Source organism: Perna viridis, chromosome 6 (genome assembly GCF_037379345.1).
Source record: "Perna viridis isolate PV_CMFRI_1.1 ecotype Kerala chromosome 6, ASM3737934v1, whole genome shotgun sequence".
NCBI lineage: Eukaryota > Metazoa > Mollusca > Bivalvia > Mytilida > Mytilidae > Perna > Perna viridis.
The window spans coordinates 20019727-20037854 of NC_142450.1; the positions used below are offsets into that span (position 1 = coordinate 20019727).

Sequence of the window (18128 nt, forward strand, 5' to 3'; positions counted from 1 at the left end):
TTCGTGGAAAGTTTCCCACAAAAAACAAATAGACGTATGAATGCAAGTGTGACGGACATGACTCCTTAAAACATGTGTAATCACATGACAATTCGTATTCTATTATTTAAAATACGATCCGGGGAAGGATAACTTCCTGTATATTACCGTACGGGAAGGCGCAAAAATTATAGGTATGGTTTTCCGATTTGGATATATAAATTTGATAGTATAATTTGCATGTATGATCAACTGGGATGGATGCTCTGCATGGCTATTCATAAGTATATACTCATATAAAAATGTTATAGTGTAGGAGAAAAAAAATGGAAAAATTATACTTGCTAATTTGTTTTTTCTAAGTGTATGAGATCGTGGTTAGTTCACTCGATCACACCCACACATAAACCACGTCGGACCCCTGATAATAGTCATGTAATTTAGTAATTAGTCCACCATACTGATAGACACGAGATCATTCTCATGAGTTCAAATTACTGATTGGTATCCTTATTAATAGTTTCAAGTCTGAAGTATACATTTTGAGCCTTCTTTTAGTTTATTATGTGTCACGTTCTATTGAAAGATATCAATGAGTTTTATAGCAGTGTACCATAAAAAGCATTGAGACAACAATGGAACTGAATTGGTTGCATATCGACCTAAGCATTTAAAATCCATGTTACATATAGTAAATATGAACAAAAGAAATGTAATTAATTATATATAAACGTAGGATTAAAAAAAAGTAAACTCGAAAATTATTATTTTGTTTTAGGATTTTGTTGAAAATGGAACTTATCATGTGTTTCATGGTACTGAAAACAACGAATAGTTTTAAAGCAATTTTCGATTTGTTTTCAAGTTATCATCGGGAAACATGTAAAAAAGGGGGTTGTAAAACGAAAAATTCGGAGGAACACTATTCCTCGCCACTACGTGTTGCGTAGTATACAAAATTGAAGATAAGAAAAAAGAACAAAATTTAAGATAAGAAAAAAGAACAAAATTTGACAAAAATAGTAAACAAACACTAAATATATGAACACACACAAATCGGAATGGTCCTTGTCATGGTTTTGTTGATGATATAAACAGCGCACAATCCGATTTCATCTATGTGACTGTATATACATGTATACAGACAATTTCGTTCAGTATTCATGCAGTACATATGAATTTGAAATCTTGTATAGTGTTCAACTCTCAATACCCAATAAGCGCGGTCTAGGTTAGTAATGATGTGAGATGGGTGCATTTATTTGTTTTACTAATTTAAATAAAATAAAATGTGAACTTCTAAGACAGTATCACATAAGCTATTACATGTAGGTAATATACATGTAGGTACTGTTAATGTTAATTTAAGTGTTTTACCTCTTTTATGATTGAGAATGTGATCTATTTAAAGCAAACTAAGTAAAAATGGGCGCTTGGAGCTTGACCAAAGAACTGTCCATACGTCAAAATATGACTTGCCCTACTACATGTAGCAGCTACATGTAAGCTGCTGCGCTGCTTTTCTGACTTATATCTGCACGATGTCGGTTTGATGACTTAAATAAAAATGCAAAAAAATACAACAAAGCAAGTGTGCGACATTATAGAAGACGGACATGGTTAATTGGGCTTTTAATTCTACGGAAATTTTCTTATGGAATTAGGAAACAATTATGGGTATATTTTAGTCAGATATTTAGAATGCAAATTAACTATAAACAGAACTTGAAGGTAGTTCAGCACATAGTGGCGCCTGCAAGTTTTTTCTACAATTTCCCGATAAATTGACCACAATTATGCATTAAAATCATCAGTATAAGATTATGTTTTAGTTGGAGGGATATTGAATACACTAAATACGGATAGGATAAAAATCTAACAATGAAACAAGACTTGAATGTTTGTTATTAGTAATTGTAAATTATATTTAGAATCAAAACAACTCAAATCAATTTGATATATCTTTTTTTTAAATACATATAATATTTAGTATCAAAATGATGTATTAATTACATTTATAAAAAAATTAAAAAAAAAACAGCATATAATTAAAGAATATTTTCAAAGGGGGACAATTCATGTTTACAAGTTTATGACTTACCAAGTCTAGACACGATCTTATAGCATCTTAACACAGAATGTTCATACAATCTCAAATGATCAAATATAGTCTGAACTAGTCTGGACAGAAAACAAAAGAGCTGGTCTTGTTTATTTGAAAAAGTCTGAACAAGTCTTACATATGTCGAACTGAAAACAACCTTGTAGTCTTAAACAGTATTAACATTTCGAACTGAAATCGATCTTACTCTGTTACATAGTCTTGACAAGTTTTTTGTCCAGATTTTTCAGTTCATTTAAAGACGGTCTTGTGTTAAGATCGAAATGGCCGTTTAAGACTTAAAACTCAGTACTAGTGTATGCGACAAAATCACACAACACATCAAGTTCTATACATCCCTTGTTCATGTGTTTTGTGATATCATTATTATCTGGCATCTGAGAAGTAGATAAATCTTCCACGTCATAAAAAATAAAAAACGATTGTTTTGTACCATATTGATAGAAGGAGTAATATGTTTTTTTTTTTACAATAACATGTGATGTTTTAATCCAACATTCTCGGTTTAAAGTATATCAAAAGAGACGTAAGGTCAATGATGTTTTCAAATTATTTAACACATACAGTACATGATAATTGAGAAAGCTTTCCACTTAAATCAAACTTAGTTTTAGAATACTCATCTGTTTTCATTTTCCATTAAAACAAGAGCTTAACTAAAAAAACCAATTTTGTTTGTCAAGAGAAATACCAATTAGTAAATGTATATTCATGATATAAATTTACTTACATTCGAAGGAACATCATTTAAGAATTTTGAGGTTAGTACCGGACGTTGTGTGTTTACATAAATTGCTGATGAAGATGTATGGTAGAAAACTTGACCGATCTGAGTCAACATTACTGACCATAGAAGATGTCCATCAGCAAATAATTAAGCAAGGTAATTTGATAGTATCGTAATATAAGATTTTTAAAATACTTAGTGACAACATATACAAAATGTACATAAAGTTGAAAAAAATGAGATCAGAATTAATTATGAATTACTTTTCTGAAGGTATGTAGCTGTTAACTATATCATACGATTCGCAGGGGCATCTGATCAAGTTCAACATTATTATACACATCACTTACCACATTAACAAAACGATTTTTATAACTATTATATTGATATGGATTCGATGAAATAATAAAACTGGAACAGTTGTGAAATTAACACAAAAATCGAATGAAAGTATTCCGGGTAATTATTGGCTTGTTTACCGTAAACATTATATCATGAAATAAAAAAGGATAAACATTTGTCGAACTAATTAGAGCTGTTTCATTTGTTACTTTATAAGCAACTTAAACTACAGATGCATAAATCATATAAAAAAGGATTTGTATATCATGTTTCTATCGAATCGATAAAAATAATAAAACTGCAACAGATTATGAAATGGATACAGACACCTTGTGAAGAATTGCAGTTTATTAGCACACCTGTCCTAAAGGTTCGCGTAAAATATTTTAATCACTCGGCGTTCGTCGCCATCGTTGTTGTCGTCTTCTGTCATCGTCTACTAACAATTTTTTTTAAAAATTCTTCCCCTCTGATGCAACTTGACCTGTTAGAACCAAGCTTGATATGAATGTTTCTTAGAGTGCTCTGCATTGAACTGATTTGGGGATTTTTCATCAGTCGGAAACACGGCCGCCGTTTTATTAAAATAGAATAAAGGGATCAGACAGACAGAAGTTTTCACATATATCACCAAAACTGTTAGGTAAAGCCAAATTGTGCAGGAGTAAAAATGTTCAGCATGATTAGATCTATCTATGGTCAAATGTTCGTGTAAATTTGTTTCATCACATTGGAATCATTGCTCTTTTTTGTATTTATTAAAAATATTTAAATGTTATTTATTTCAAAACTCTTCTCCTCTAACACTACCAGACTAAACTTGATGTGAATGTTCTATAGGGTGTTCTGCACAGATTGAATTTAGGGATTTCAGATCTGTTGAAAAAAGCAGCCGCCATTTTCAAATATAGAACATGGGGTTAGAAGAAATTTTTCGCATATATCTCCCAAACCGTGATGTACAGCCACATTTGAACACAGATAACATACTCAGCATGATGAGATCTAGCTGTGGTTAAATTTTCGTGTAAAATTGTTGAGCCATGTTGGATGGAGGTATTGTGCCTTTTTGACGTTTTTTCCCTATTTTAATGTTATTTGCTCTCCTCTAACACTACTACCAATTGACACCAAACTTGGTATGAGTGTTTCTTGTGGTTTCTATTGATCTCATGTGGGAACTTTTGACCAATAAAATGGCCGCTGCTATTAATAATAGAAATATGGTTCAGACAATTATATTTCCATATATCTCCAAAACCGTTAGGTATAGCCAAATTGTTTCAATTGCAGAAATGGTCCTTATTAGAAGGCCTACTTGTAAGAGTTATTGTCCTTGAAAGGTGAAAAACTACCAATATCTTGAAACTATGATAGAAAGAAGAAACTTTCAATTGATGAAATGATCCTTATGATAAGGCCTTCCAAAGTCAAAACTGTTGGACAACTCTTTGTTAAATTTATTGCCCTTCAAAGGCAACATTTCACCAGGTGAGCGATTCTGGCTACTGGGAGTATCTTGTTCTTTGTGTTTTTGTATTAGGGAAAGAGTCTGCACGTTATCAGTTTACATGTGGGTTGTAGAGTATAAGAGGAATTTTATATTATGGTTTCTTAAAGGTGGAAATGCAGACGAGTTCAGACATTTGGTCGACAAATTCATTGAAACATGGGACACAGTAAGACTTGGTCTTGAGTCGTACAGTAAGTGTGACATATACATTGTAGTCTTACCAAATTCACAATGCACTTTTTAGTTAGTTAATATGGCCAAATATCTGAAACAAATAGGCTGAACGTCAATACTGAGCTACAATAAAGATACATTATTATTTACATACAGGCTGATACGCGGTTATAAATACCCAATGCGATCTTTATACATATATTAGATAACATGATTAAATACAATTACATATGAAACCTTCCATAAAAAAAGGCACACATCCGTCACATTGTAAATGGGTAAATTCGTAAATGTTTTGGTATAGATAAAAGTACTAGTCACTGCATGTATAAAGTTTTTGCTCTAGAAAGTATTAATTTAGATAAAACTAAAATCATTTCCCGCTTCCCACAAAAGAATATGATTAGAACTTTTGTTTTGTTTTGATGCATTTTTTATATCCACGGTGAGTAAATATTTAATTTGCTGTCATTTAGAAGCATTTTTATATTAATAATTATACATGTCTTAACGAATTGTTTCACTTGCATCGATCACTTAACACGTTGTACATATTTTGAACTTTCATCTTATTCATTTATTACAAATTAGCCTGTAACACATACTATGGAAGACTCGCTGTTCCGAAAAGCATATGCAGAAAACCAATTGACTATAAGTTCCCAATATCTTTCCTTCTCCCTACCATGAAAGATAATGGATGTTCTTACATCATGCTGAGGTTCCTTCTTGAGAAACATAACAACTTTATGGATCAATATTGTTATCACAAAAAGATGTTGTAAGTAGCTTTAGATCTGTAACATCTTTGTATTAATTTTTTTATTGAAGCGACATTAGCCAGAGTGCAGTAAACCATAATTTAATGAGCTAAATGGCCTTATACATTATATATCCTTTGCTTTTCTAGAAACATCCGCCGAGTTGCTCATAAAAAGTCAAGTCCGGGGTAGACAAACGAGGAAAGGAAAACTATGATCCGTTTAATACATCAGTTTTCATGTGCAGATGGATATACCATAACGATCGACGAGTTCATGATGACGACCGTAAAACTTCTGTAGTGATGAATTCAATTTTGTAGCAACATTATCCTGTTCCAGAAGCCTATTTGTTAGAGTTGTAGCGCGATACAAAAAGTCTGCGCAGTTTTGGCAAGCTCTGGCATAACGTATGAGTTGTGATATGAACACTCCATACGCAGGTGCTGAAAGGATGTTGTCACAGATGAAAGGAAAGTTTCGTTTTGTATAAAAAGTCATCACATTTGTCGTAAAGTTTGGTCAATAGTTTTCCTTTACCATCGAATTGTAAGTGTAGGTCAAGATATGAGGCTGACTTCACAGTGTCTGTACTATCCTTCATCTCTAGTACTTTGGGATAGATGCGATGTATCCCATCCCTGAAATTAGGATTGTTTAAAGATAATGCGTCATCTATATAGCGGAAACTGAGATTAAAGGATCTAGCCAAGCAATATTCTTTCTTTCGGATCAGATCAGCTATAAAGTCAGCCTCATAAGAGTGAAGGAATATGTCAGCAAGTAAAGGAGCACAATTTGTTCCCATTGGAATGCCGACCGTTTGTTGAAAAACACGTCCATCACACTGGACAAATATGTTGTCGATTAAAAATTCCAGACTTTTGTAAACATCTTCATCTGTATATTTGAAAGATGATTTGGAAGTATTTAAACATTATTGACTCCAGTGGAAAAAATGATACCCTTTATGTTAATCAAGTCGAATATTTTTGACATTTTATTGTTACATAAAAAAGCAGATGGTATCAAATAATGTTTAGTCATTGTTTTATTGTTCAATTTACACAAAAAAAAGATAGAACGATACACATGTCAAGATTGCAATTACTTGAATGTGAGTTCTCGGATGTTATGATGGCCTTCCGTTAAATTGTTAGGCGATGTCGTCAGATATTAACTTGGTGTATAAACAACAATTACATAAATAAGACCGTATCCCGACCACAACTAATATATTTAATCGAGCTTTTCTCCAAAAAGTTTTTTCATCCCTAATTTATAGTCATTGTATGTCAAGTAATTGAAATATCATATCAAAAATAGAACTTTACGGCATGATTGACATTTTCTTGTAAAATCTGCAGCATAATATACTTGAGAAATATTCTGATATATGCTTAAATTGAATTAAAAAACCGCGTTTTTAATAAACAAATATAAAAAAAATTGAAACCAAAGTATCCCAATTTAAATGACTAGATTTTTTCAGTTTATTATTATTATTAGGCGGCTTTATTTGTTAACTCTTTATTGTTTTTACGGATATTCATTTCACCTTTCTTCTTTATTGTTAAATTATTCAAGTTTTTTTTTATACTGATAACACATGCCTATGAATAGTTCATTTATTTTTTAAATGCATAACGCAATATAAAATATCACTGCAAAATAACCTAAAATATTTGACTGGTTTCTTTTGTTTATTTTGGCATCGGTATTTATTTTACGTTAAACGGTATGTTTTTTAAAACTCTTTAGGTACAGTAAATTACCAAGGATTCATGTAAAGAATCTTTCCATGGCTCATCTGATAAGTTATCATCCAGATAAAGATCTTTTACCTATGCTGTTGGCAAACTGCAGTTACTCATTTGAGGTTGGTCATGGAACGAACATTGAGTACAACTTTGTCAACCTAGAACGGCAGATAGCAGATAGATATCTGTTTTCTAAATCGGTTGTTAATGGATTAGATGAGGTAACGTATATTTGATAACGGTGATTTTGCGCATTTGCTAATATGTATATAAGTAGCATAAATAGCTTTGTACAACTGGCACGTGCAATATTTAGTTTCACACACACCCACACACACACACGCACACACACACTCTCTCTCCGATTTGTTTTTACATTTGTAAAATGTATATCACAATTCACGATTGAGACCAAAATGTTGTAACCCTCTAAAACTATCCATTTACACCTAGATGAAAATCATAGTTTAAATACTGGAAAGACTAATTGCCATTTTTTTGTGTTAAAAAGATGACATAACCTGGGAAAAAAATGATAGATTAGCTACATGTGTAGCATGTCACGTGAGGTTTGTGGTTAGTTTTTAGTAGATATATTTGCTGCATGCCTCGAAAAACTTCAAGAAGGTCTACAGTCCTACCACAGTACTTGTTACTCCCGTAATGGTATTAATTCAATGTGGATCCTGAAAAAGTCGAAAGATCTTTTGGAGACAATCAGTTTAAGACTATTTTCTGAATATAATAGCATTAAATCTATGATTTATCAACACTGTATACTTATATCCCCCATGCTCAGTTGAAATCCCGACTTAAAAACATTATACATCGTTGTATTGATATTACAAGTGTTCACGATCTAAATAAATATGTTGCTGATTCATGGGACAAATATTTCCTGTATAGACAAATCTAATGAAATGAAATTCAGACGAATTAACACATTTTATCTACATTTTTCAATCAGATTCTTGTTATGCATTGGTAAACAACCAAACAAAAAGGTTTTTTTTTGGCGCAGTACTCTATCATTATAAAAAAGAACAATATATAAAAAAGACAAATGAAAAAATATGTGTTTATTTATTCATTTATTTTTTCAGTTTTAGATTTAACAACAGAAATGAATACTCATGGTATTGTAATTTCTCGTTTATAATGCGTTAATAATGTTCATAGTTGCTGAGATCTTGAATATTCAAGGCTAACTAGTTCGTTTACTTTAATTGTAATCGACCGTCCACAAAATCAGATAAAATTTTCTCTCATCTTATTTCATAATATATATTGAAATAAATATGATTTTAAAGAGTAAGGAAGTTGCTTAATAGTTATCATTTTAATGTACCATTCGGTTTTCCCTTTGGGTCCATTTTATTGAAAAAATAGCATGAAACTGTTTTCACGAGTATCATAATGATTCATTTGTGTTTGTGTTTTATATGTTATGTTTTCATTATGGTGTATCCATCTGCACCATGGAAACTGATTTATTCAACGGGTCATAGTTTTCCTTTCCTCGTTTGTCTACCCCGAACTTGACTTTTTATGAGCAACTCGGCGGGTGTTTCTAGAAAAGCAAAGGACGCTTACCCTACCGGTGCACCTGGTCCATGCTCCCAGTTTTTAGTGGAGTCCGAGTTGCTCATTTGCTTTTGTTACTTTGTATGTATGATTTTAGTTACTTTTTGTTCTTTGTTGTGTATGTATGTTTTCCATATCGGGTCTTTGTCCCTGGATTACAATCTTTTGATTACCGCTATAACCTTGGTTCCCTTGACTACTTTTTCGTTAACCGTTGAATGCATTTTTTATCCCATTCAAAACGGATTTGATTTTTTTTCTCAAATTTTAATTTGCTCTAAAAACTTTTAATGTTTCCCATATACTTTAAATCGTTATCTTCTTATCTTACAGATTGAAACTTTTACATACCGTGCAGAGTATACGAATGGAATTGTCCTGAAGACTCTAGCTACAAAAATACAACAGGTAAAATAATTCGTGTATAAATAAAGAAAACAATGATAGACACAAACACAAACATAAATTAGAACAAACAAATCATAATGAACGCAAACAAACACGTGTTATTTGTGGAATTTTTTTTTGTTGAATGCTAATAGTGGTTACATAATGTGTATGAACGTCAATATGTGATTTAGGGATCATGTTTTAACTGAATCAAAGCCTTAAAATAATTTGTTTGTTTTGTGGTCTTTGTATTCATTATATTGTTGCTGAACATTCAACAGTGAACCATGAACTATATCAGGATGTTCGTTACTTATGGTTTTTAAATTGTCAAAACTTGTTATACGTAGAAAAGCATAAGTTCACTCTATATTTACTAGTAGTAGTGTTTTGTGAAAGAAATAATCACAAATAGAACTAAAATGTTCAGTTCAACAAATCGATGATTTTCATTTTTCGAGTTATATGGGGAGGTTCAGCAAAAACGGATTTTACATTGTTATAAATATATATAAAGTATATCATTTTTATTCTAATGAATTTGTTTTAGGAACATATACCATTAAACTTGAAAATTCACATAATCAGTGAATTGCAGCGGATGACGTTCCAAGACCTATGTGAAAGTCTTGATAAACTTGATACTGCCATTAGCTTTCTGAATTCTGTTGGCCTTGAGAGACCAGATATGTTGCTTAGTACATTTATGACAAAGACATTGAAGATCGAAAATGCTTTTCCTAGTACTAAGGTATGATCTAAATTTGTTTCAAATCTTTATAAATTCTCTATGAAAGGGAACAAGCTCCTTAAAATAAAATTTAAAAAAAGGACAGATATTAGTTGTCATATGAAAAAAAGTTCAGACAATGAACCTGAGACTCATATTGTTACATGTTAAATTTGATAAATTTAAAATATATTTTAAACAGGTGCTTATTAGGTAAATAATATTGATTTGAGATATGAGAAAGTACTTTGACTTTTTTAATAATCCTGCGTAACAACCTTTATCTGTAGGCGCTGCAGACGGTCAAGTGTACTAACACAATGTCATGGTGGATGGTTCTTTCATTGGAAAGGGCAAAGTCTCTGATGAAGTATAACCAGGTTCGTTCAATGATATCAAACACAAAATAACCTCACAAGTACAACTTAATTGTGATAGATTGTATTAGTAAACCGTATGGGTTTTTTTCAAATACCTTGCTCTAAAGGATAGGTGGGTTACACCGTTTTACCCTTATCCTTATCGGCTTGTAATTTTCCCATGTTCTTTCTGTAGGTGTGCCAAATGGTAGGTCCTATTTCTAAAAACAAATCAGCAACTACCAGTTTAATTTTTGCAGATGCAAAGTCCATAAGCCCAGAATAAATATTTCCCGGAATTTATATTGGCTTCTTAAGTTTATCGCTGAAATTTCGCCAAATTTAGCACCCAAACGAAATTTACCCGTTATTTTTTTTTATTACTATCATTTAAATTTAACTTCATAGCAAGAACACAATTCTTTTCTATTGTTTTAATTACGGGTTTTTAACTAAAATTAAGCTTTTATTCACTATTTAAATATGCTTAAACAGAAAAGTTGATTTTAAAAACTGAACAGATTGCAATATTAAATCCTTTATAGGAGCCTTTTAATGCTGTCGATAAGAGCTTCCAAGCAGAATTAACAGATTTACAGACAGATCTTTTAGATGGGGAATTTAAAGCATTGCCGGCTGAAACGATGCGTGATCTACTACAACTTGTATTTGAGTTCATTATTTTAAATATTGATGTACCTGAAGACAAGGAAGATCAATCTTATGTTGACAAAACTAACCAAAGGTATTGATGATTCAGAAACAGTAAAGTAAACTTAAACTCAAACCGGAGAAAAAATAAACAGATTAGTCATAATCGATGACAAATACCAAAGCTGCTCAGAATCGGACAATCAAGTCGCGTCTATTTGTCTGAACATGAATACATGACACAGATACGATATACATACAAAATGTAGTAAAGAGATTAAAATACGACTACATTTAAGTTCTAACGATAAGGAAAACAAAGCATCGCTCAAAAATATCCAGCAGTGCATTATTATATTATGCATTCCCACACAAAAAGAAGGAATGACATCCGGGTCTCTGAAAGGACGATATGTATGTTATAACTGTGATGTTTTACCCATTGGGCTGTGCATCTGTCATGCCTAAATTGTATTAAAATATGCATTTTGGTTGAGTCTTACTTTTGCAACATAACGGTACCTTATGAAAGACGTTTATTTGCATGGATGTTGCCATTATATAAAAATCTGTTATTGTCAATTAAAACATTCACTAATTTGTCTCGTCTTAAAACATTTACTAATATTATATCTTTTCCAGTCCCTTTTTATTATCTTATTTAAATAAATTAACAATACAAGAAAACACATTTACGGTTATAACTTCCGTTCATTGAGATATAACTTGTTTTGATTTTTTCAGTCTGCACTCCCATCTTGTGGTGTTCTATGACTCACTGCCTTACAAAGATAACCCAACAATAGACCAAGACTTAAAAACAGCTGTTGAAAAACTACCAGAAAATGAAAGTGGGAATGGATCTAACATAACGGTAGCTCAAACAACATCTTTTTGGAAATACATGTATAGCCTATTGTATCCTATCAAACCATAACACTTAAATGCTGCTTCCGTTTACACAAATGGAATAAAGAATTTGTTTTATTTTGTCTGTACATTTATAGATACATATTTACTGTTTTTATTTTGATATTTATCTTGTTTGTGTATTGTAAATGAGAGTGATATATTGGTTACAGAATGTTGATGTTGTTTCTTTACCATATTTGTTTTTTTTTTGTTCTGAGTCTGCAATGTAGAAATAGTGTTAGTATTTCGCTATAGTAAAGGAAAATTGTCTAATATTGCTATAAATTTGTTTTCTTCCACAGCACAGGATTTAATTAAACTTAGATTTCTAACCGATACTAATTGTTATTTAATTTTATAACACAGTAAGCTCTTTGTGGAATAGGTTTGTATATATAATATTGTTTTCCAGTTTGTTTTGATTTTTTGTTGCAATCACATTTTATTACTTTGTTGATTTCACTTTTAGCAAAATATAACTTCTGGTAAAACTCATTTATTTAAGACTTTTGCATTCGTTTTTATAATGTTTTGACGTCCATGCTCCCAGTTATTAGTGTAATCCGAGTTGCTCATTTACTTTTGTTTCTTTATACGTATTATGCTATGTTATGTTTTTTTTAATTTTTTTTGCTTTGGTTTGTGTGTTTGATTTCCCTGTCTGTTTTTTTGTCTCTGGATTGCGTTTTTTTTATTTCCGCTAGAATTTTGTTTCCTTTGTTTCTTATTTATATGCACCTTTTAATACATTGTATCCCAATGTTATCTAAAATGTTTTATTGACTCTCTTTTTATGTTAACTGAATATTTTGTGAGGAAACAGTTATTAAGGGTTTTTGCGTATTGGAGAATATTTGGAAAATAATAATAATGCAATAAAAAATGCATTATTAGTTTATTATCCATAGTAAACAATGAATGATGTTCTCGCATATTTAACACTAATGGAAGAACCTTTTTAATAGTAAGGCCTAAAATTTCGTGAAAATGTCTTTTTTTTATCTTTGATGTCAGGTTTTGATTATAATCTTCCTATATACTTGATTTTAATGCTACTTATGAAAGGTTACTTACTATCGGAAACTCATATACAGATTTCTAAATTTACAATACATATGATTGGTATGGTTTGTATTTATATGATGGTTTACTAGCACTAATGTATTATGGGAATCATTGCACGCTTACTTTTGCTTGATTTATTAGTAAATATTTGGAGGCTGTACACTTTTGAAGTTCTGTATGTAGTAATGAATATTTTCAATCGAAAAGTCCGAGAAAACGACTGCGCAACGTAACTTTGTATTTCACGAAAGCTTTATAACCAATATCTGAAATGAACAGAAGCGTTTCGAAATTGACTCCGATAATATTACATTTTTGTCATGGGTCAACTCAAAATGGCCGATGTCAATCATTACAAAATGCATTTCATTTGTTGTTAAAACTGCCTGATGGATTGAGGTGAGAAAAATGTCATTTAACTGTCATCTGCGAGGTAAGTGTAAAATTTGGAAGTGAAATGTATATTGTTTGTGTCAGAATGAGAACGAGATCAATACTAAAATAATTTGTATATGAATGCAATATATCTACACAAACATATAAGGAAGTCTTAATTGAACCAATTTGGTTGTTATCATGTTTGGTTTTGGTGAAATTAAACGTGCCTACTTATTACTAAATATCGCAAATGTGATTAAAATTTTGTTTTTATGTGATAATCATTTTAAATGTTGTATTTTCTTAGGTATAGACTATTCGTATTAGAATTTATAAAAAAAACCTTAATGGTGTAGATTTTTTTTATTGTAACACTAACCAGCATGTCGTATGCATATTAACATTTTGAAGATTGTGTTTAGATGATCTGGAGTTGATTTGTTAGTAATTGGTTGCTGTTGGTTTATCGTTTAATTTTGGTACGCAGTAGGTTTTTTTTTTTTTTGGTTGAACTTGATGTTTTTATTTCAAATACTTTGGAAATTATTAACTTAATATATCTTCTTGATATCGAAAAAGACTGTTATATGTATCATTATTAGCAAGTATGAGGTAAACAGTTGGTGATAATGGTAATGATGATGGCAACAGTTTATCTAATGCGCATGATGATTCGTAATTCCTTATTATAACTTAAATTTAAAAAAGTGAAGAAAATGAGTTCAAAATGTTTTCGAATCACAAATTTAGACATAAAAGTGCATAGAGAACAGGAAAGAGACTGCTCTGCGCATATTTTTTCTTCAGATGCAGGAACATTAATCAAACGTTTTGTCGATGAACAAATAAAAAAATGTTCATGATAAACAAAAAATATTGCTGATTACATGTTTAATCATTTTTGTAAATTGAATGCACATTAAAAGATTTTTGTCTGCTTCTCTTGTAGCATTGATGATATGAAAATTATAATTACATTTGCATGTAGCCTTTGCTACATGCAGTACAATTAAGTTGAAAATTATAGTGCTGATATAAAATTAATGAACACTTTTAATACGGTACATGCATATGCGTGTTGAGGTAATTAAGCTGGAATTCTTCCTTCATAAAGTTGGAAGCTGTTGTATTTCTGGTATCTTTTATTTTATTTTTTTATGGATTTTTATAATAATACTGTGTAACTATATAATTGCATTATATTTATGATTACTTACCTAAGATATAAATAATTATGCATTGTACCGAAATAATTATAAAATGCATTGTTTTACAATCACTGCTTTATATAGGATTTATATGTAGTATAACCAGATTTAGAATAAAGTTGATTGGTATTATAGGCTTGCTTTCTTAAAAAAAATAGCAAATCCCAGGTTTCATCGAAAAATAAGTTAAAATTAGTAAAAGCCAAATGAGTAATTAATTATTTGGGAATGGACCATTGCTTAATCTATAGCAAATAATCATTAAAAATTAATCCAGTGAAATTACATTTTTTTATTTTTTTTGTGTGGCCTAACATATTAATCTGTTTCCTTAATTCTTCTATTTTTACCATTGAACAATTAAATTATTGTTTTTGTAATAATTCATTTCCAACGATATTTTCTTAATGTAAGTTGAACAGTTATAGGAATAGATAAGGTTTTTGGATGGGATCAAACAAAATAACAATTGACCACAGTTATAATGATACCGCCCTCTAGCCCACAATGTTCTGATGGATACTCCAAGGAGGACATCTACAGGTCATTAGATTACCATTGACTTGTAAAAAAAGTCCGAAGGAAAGGTTTGGCATCAATGATTTCTTTTCTGGAAATATTTCATGAATGTAATACAAATCAATTCCAAATGGGCTTTTGTGAACACTCATACAATTTGGTAATTACGTTGTCCATAATCAAGCAGGCTTCCTAACGTGCAAATCCTTTGCTCCAATTTCGCGTTTTCGTATTTCATAGGTTCGAAACAACGTCATATATACAAGGACACTCCAAAATATTATTTTAACCAATATTCTTAATAAATCAGTGTATCATACTTATATAGCTTCCGGAATTTGTTGTTCAACAATAATTCTGTAAAAAGACTAAATTTTGTGATACATCATATGATAAGATTCCTCCTAATAGATAGGTCACTATTGATACTTTTTATCGATTTAAAGTAATAAAGCAATACTGAAATACTCAAACAAACAAATGCAGCATATTTGTCTTAAAAGTATACAATTCCTATATCCCTGCATTTACATCTTAATGAACGATTTTCAGTCATATTTTGTCCTAAAAATCTGAAGCTATGGTAAAATAATGAAAGCAAATGATGTCTTAAAACGCTGGACATACAACACTTTCAAGAGGACTTATAATTATATACAATTGAATTGCAATGATGCTAACTAGATAGATTGCTGTAGTTGGAAAATGCTTTACTCCGTTTAATTAAAATTGACTATATAAAATTACGCATAATAACTGACAGATCAACATCGCACCAAATCGACCTACAATTCCAACATCGAAAATGGCAAATCTTGCCACTATATTAGGTGGCGGAAGTTATGTTCATTGTATGCAATATGCATATTGGGCAAAATTCAATGTCAGTGTTCAATTTATTCACTTATTGTTTTTACACAAGCAACGTATATTGCAGTGCATATTGTAGAGAAAGAAATTATAATCAGTAACCATAAATAAAAAAAAAAACTTTTACAATATGCAATATGGAATATGCAACAGTCAAATCTATCACACATAATACAAAAAAGTTCCACAACTCCCTTGTTAACAACAAAAAACTCTCGTCCACTTTTTTCTTAGCATACTCAGTAATTAGCAAACTAAATGTAACAGTGTTTAACCAATGTGCTGCATTTACTATACGGAATTTCTAACTGAGTGTGTCAAGAAAATAGCACAAATGGTGTATTTTGACTTCATAAATTCTAAATGCGGGTAACAAAAATTGTGAAACCAACGTAGTCATTGACAAGGATAAGAATAATGCTTTGCCACATCTGCCACTCTAGCCCACATTCCTTTAGATAAAAGCTTATTACATCGTGTTTGGTATCGGCAGTCTTGGACAAATTAGACCCGTCGGCATAACCTTTAATGAGCGAGTGGGACTTTTATTATTGAACGTAATAGCAAGATATTCATACTAAAAATCCTAAATACCGTGAACCTAGGACATTAACAAGAACAGAACTATTAAAAAAAAATAGAATAATGAGTGAGTGAGTAATTGCCACGTTGAAAAGGTGAAAGGAACTATGTCAACGAGAACAAGAAGACATTGATTCACTGTCGAAGTAGGTGAAGGCTGTGAGGTTTTTAATTTTGACACGTATGAAAGGTTTAAGTAAATTAATGAGTGTCAATGCTACTTCAGTGTTCAAAGACTCCGATGTAGCAAAAACACTGTCCATATAAATGACAAATATGTTGTCGTAAGGGCAGATAAAGTCCAAAAACAACAAAAACTTAATGTATCCAATGTTTATTATCAGTGGTAAACGTAGAAAAAAATAGCAGTAATAAGACCTACACTGCCACTTTATTCTCTAAAGTAGAAATAGTGGGAAACATAAATCTGTGCTAACCTTCGTGTGGATTATTCAGATCACAACACATCCGTTATGCCAGAGCTTGCCGTAACTACACATACGTTTTGTATCGCGCTAAACTTTTTACATTTAAGCTTCCGGAACAGGATTATATTGCTACAAGACTGAAGTTATCACTACAGAAGTTTTATGATCGTCATCATGAACTCGTGGACCGTTAGAGTATATCTATTTGCACAACTGCTGATTCGTTCAATGTGTCATAGTTTTGTTTTCCTCGTATGTCTACCCAGGACTTGACGTTTCATGAGCAACTCGTTGGGTGAAAAGTAGAAGATGCTCACCATATACGGTTACATCTGGTCCATGCTCCAAATTTGTAATGGAGTCCGAATGGCTCATTTACTTTTGTTACTTTGTATGTATTATTTAGGATTGTTTGTTCTTTGCTGTGTGTGTCTTTTTCCATGTCTGGTCTTTATCCCTAGAATTAATTCTCCTGATTTTCGCTAGAATCTTGGTTCCCTTAATTAGTCTTAGATTATTAGCGATAAACATCATTTGCATAGCGGAAGCTGAAATCAAAAGACATGCCTTTTTTTCATTAGTTATTGAACGAATAGGCTTCAATGACAACATCAAGGCAATGACAATTCACTGAAATACTAAATACTATATTAAAATATTTGGAGTCATTAATTGTTGTGTAAATTGTTCCCTCGCATAGATAAACCTGCAGATCAAAAAAGATTGTCTTAAAATATCATACACATTAATAGAAGTATTAATTTCATTTTATCAAACATATCTAATGATACAACTGTTCAAAGTCTTATACCTCCCAATTTTGAACCAGCAATTATTTATCTTAGCGATAGAAAATGTTGTATGAATTTAATTTTTAATTATACATCAGTTAGATCGGATATCAGTATTGAAGATAATATACTCCTTTATCATGAGACAATATCCAAGTTCTGATAAGAACCCTGTGGCCATGTTATTTCCGGTGACCTTTAAATCGTTGATAACCGAGAGGTAATATTTTTTTAAAGGGACCTTACTATTGTTTTGTTCTTTTAACCAGTGCTCTCACTAGAT

The 18128-nt window shown here is 31.2% G+C and overlaps 1 protein-coding gene across 23 annotated transcripts in view; it reads left to right on the plus strand.

Annotated features, from left to right (window-relative positions):
• Positions 1 to 14784, plus strand: part of LOC148613996 (E3 ubiquitin-protein ligase rnf213-alpha-like) — a 146888-nt gene extending 132104 nt beyond the window's left edge. For all 23 annotated transcript variants that reach the window (XM_088587701.1, XM_088587696.1, XM_088587704.1 and 20 more), the window contains 9 exons: positions 2840 to 2984; positions 4791 to 4874; positions 5449 to 5638; positions 7380 to 7599; positions 9296 to 9370; positions 9903 to 10103; positions 10373 to 10462; positions 10987 to 11186; positions 11837 to 14784. In XM_088587701.1, coding sequence (XP_088443827.1) covers positions 2840 to 2984; positions 4791 to 4874; positions 5449 to 5638; positions 7380 to 7599; positions 9296 to 9370; positions 9903 to 10103; positions 10373 to 10462; positions 10987 to 11186; positions 11837 to 12029 — 1398 coding nt within the window. In that variant the 3' untranslated portion in view covers positions 12030 to 14784. The remainder of the gene's footprint in view (positions 1 to 2839; positions 2985 to 4790; positions 4875 to 5448; positions 5639 to 7379; positions 7600 to 9295; positions 9371 to 9902; positions 10104 to 10372; positions 10463 to 10986; positions 11187 to 11836) is intronic.
• The last annotated feature ends 3344 nt before the right edge of the window (positions 14785 to 18128 follow it).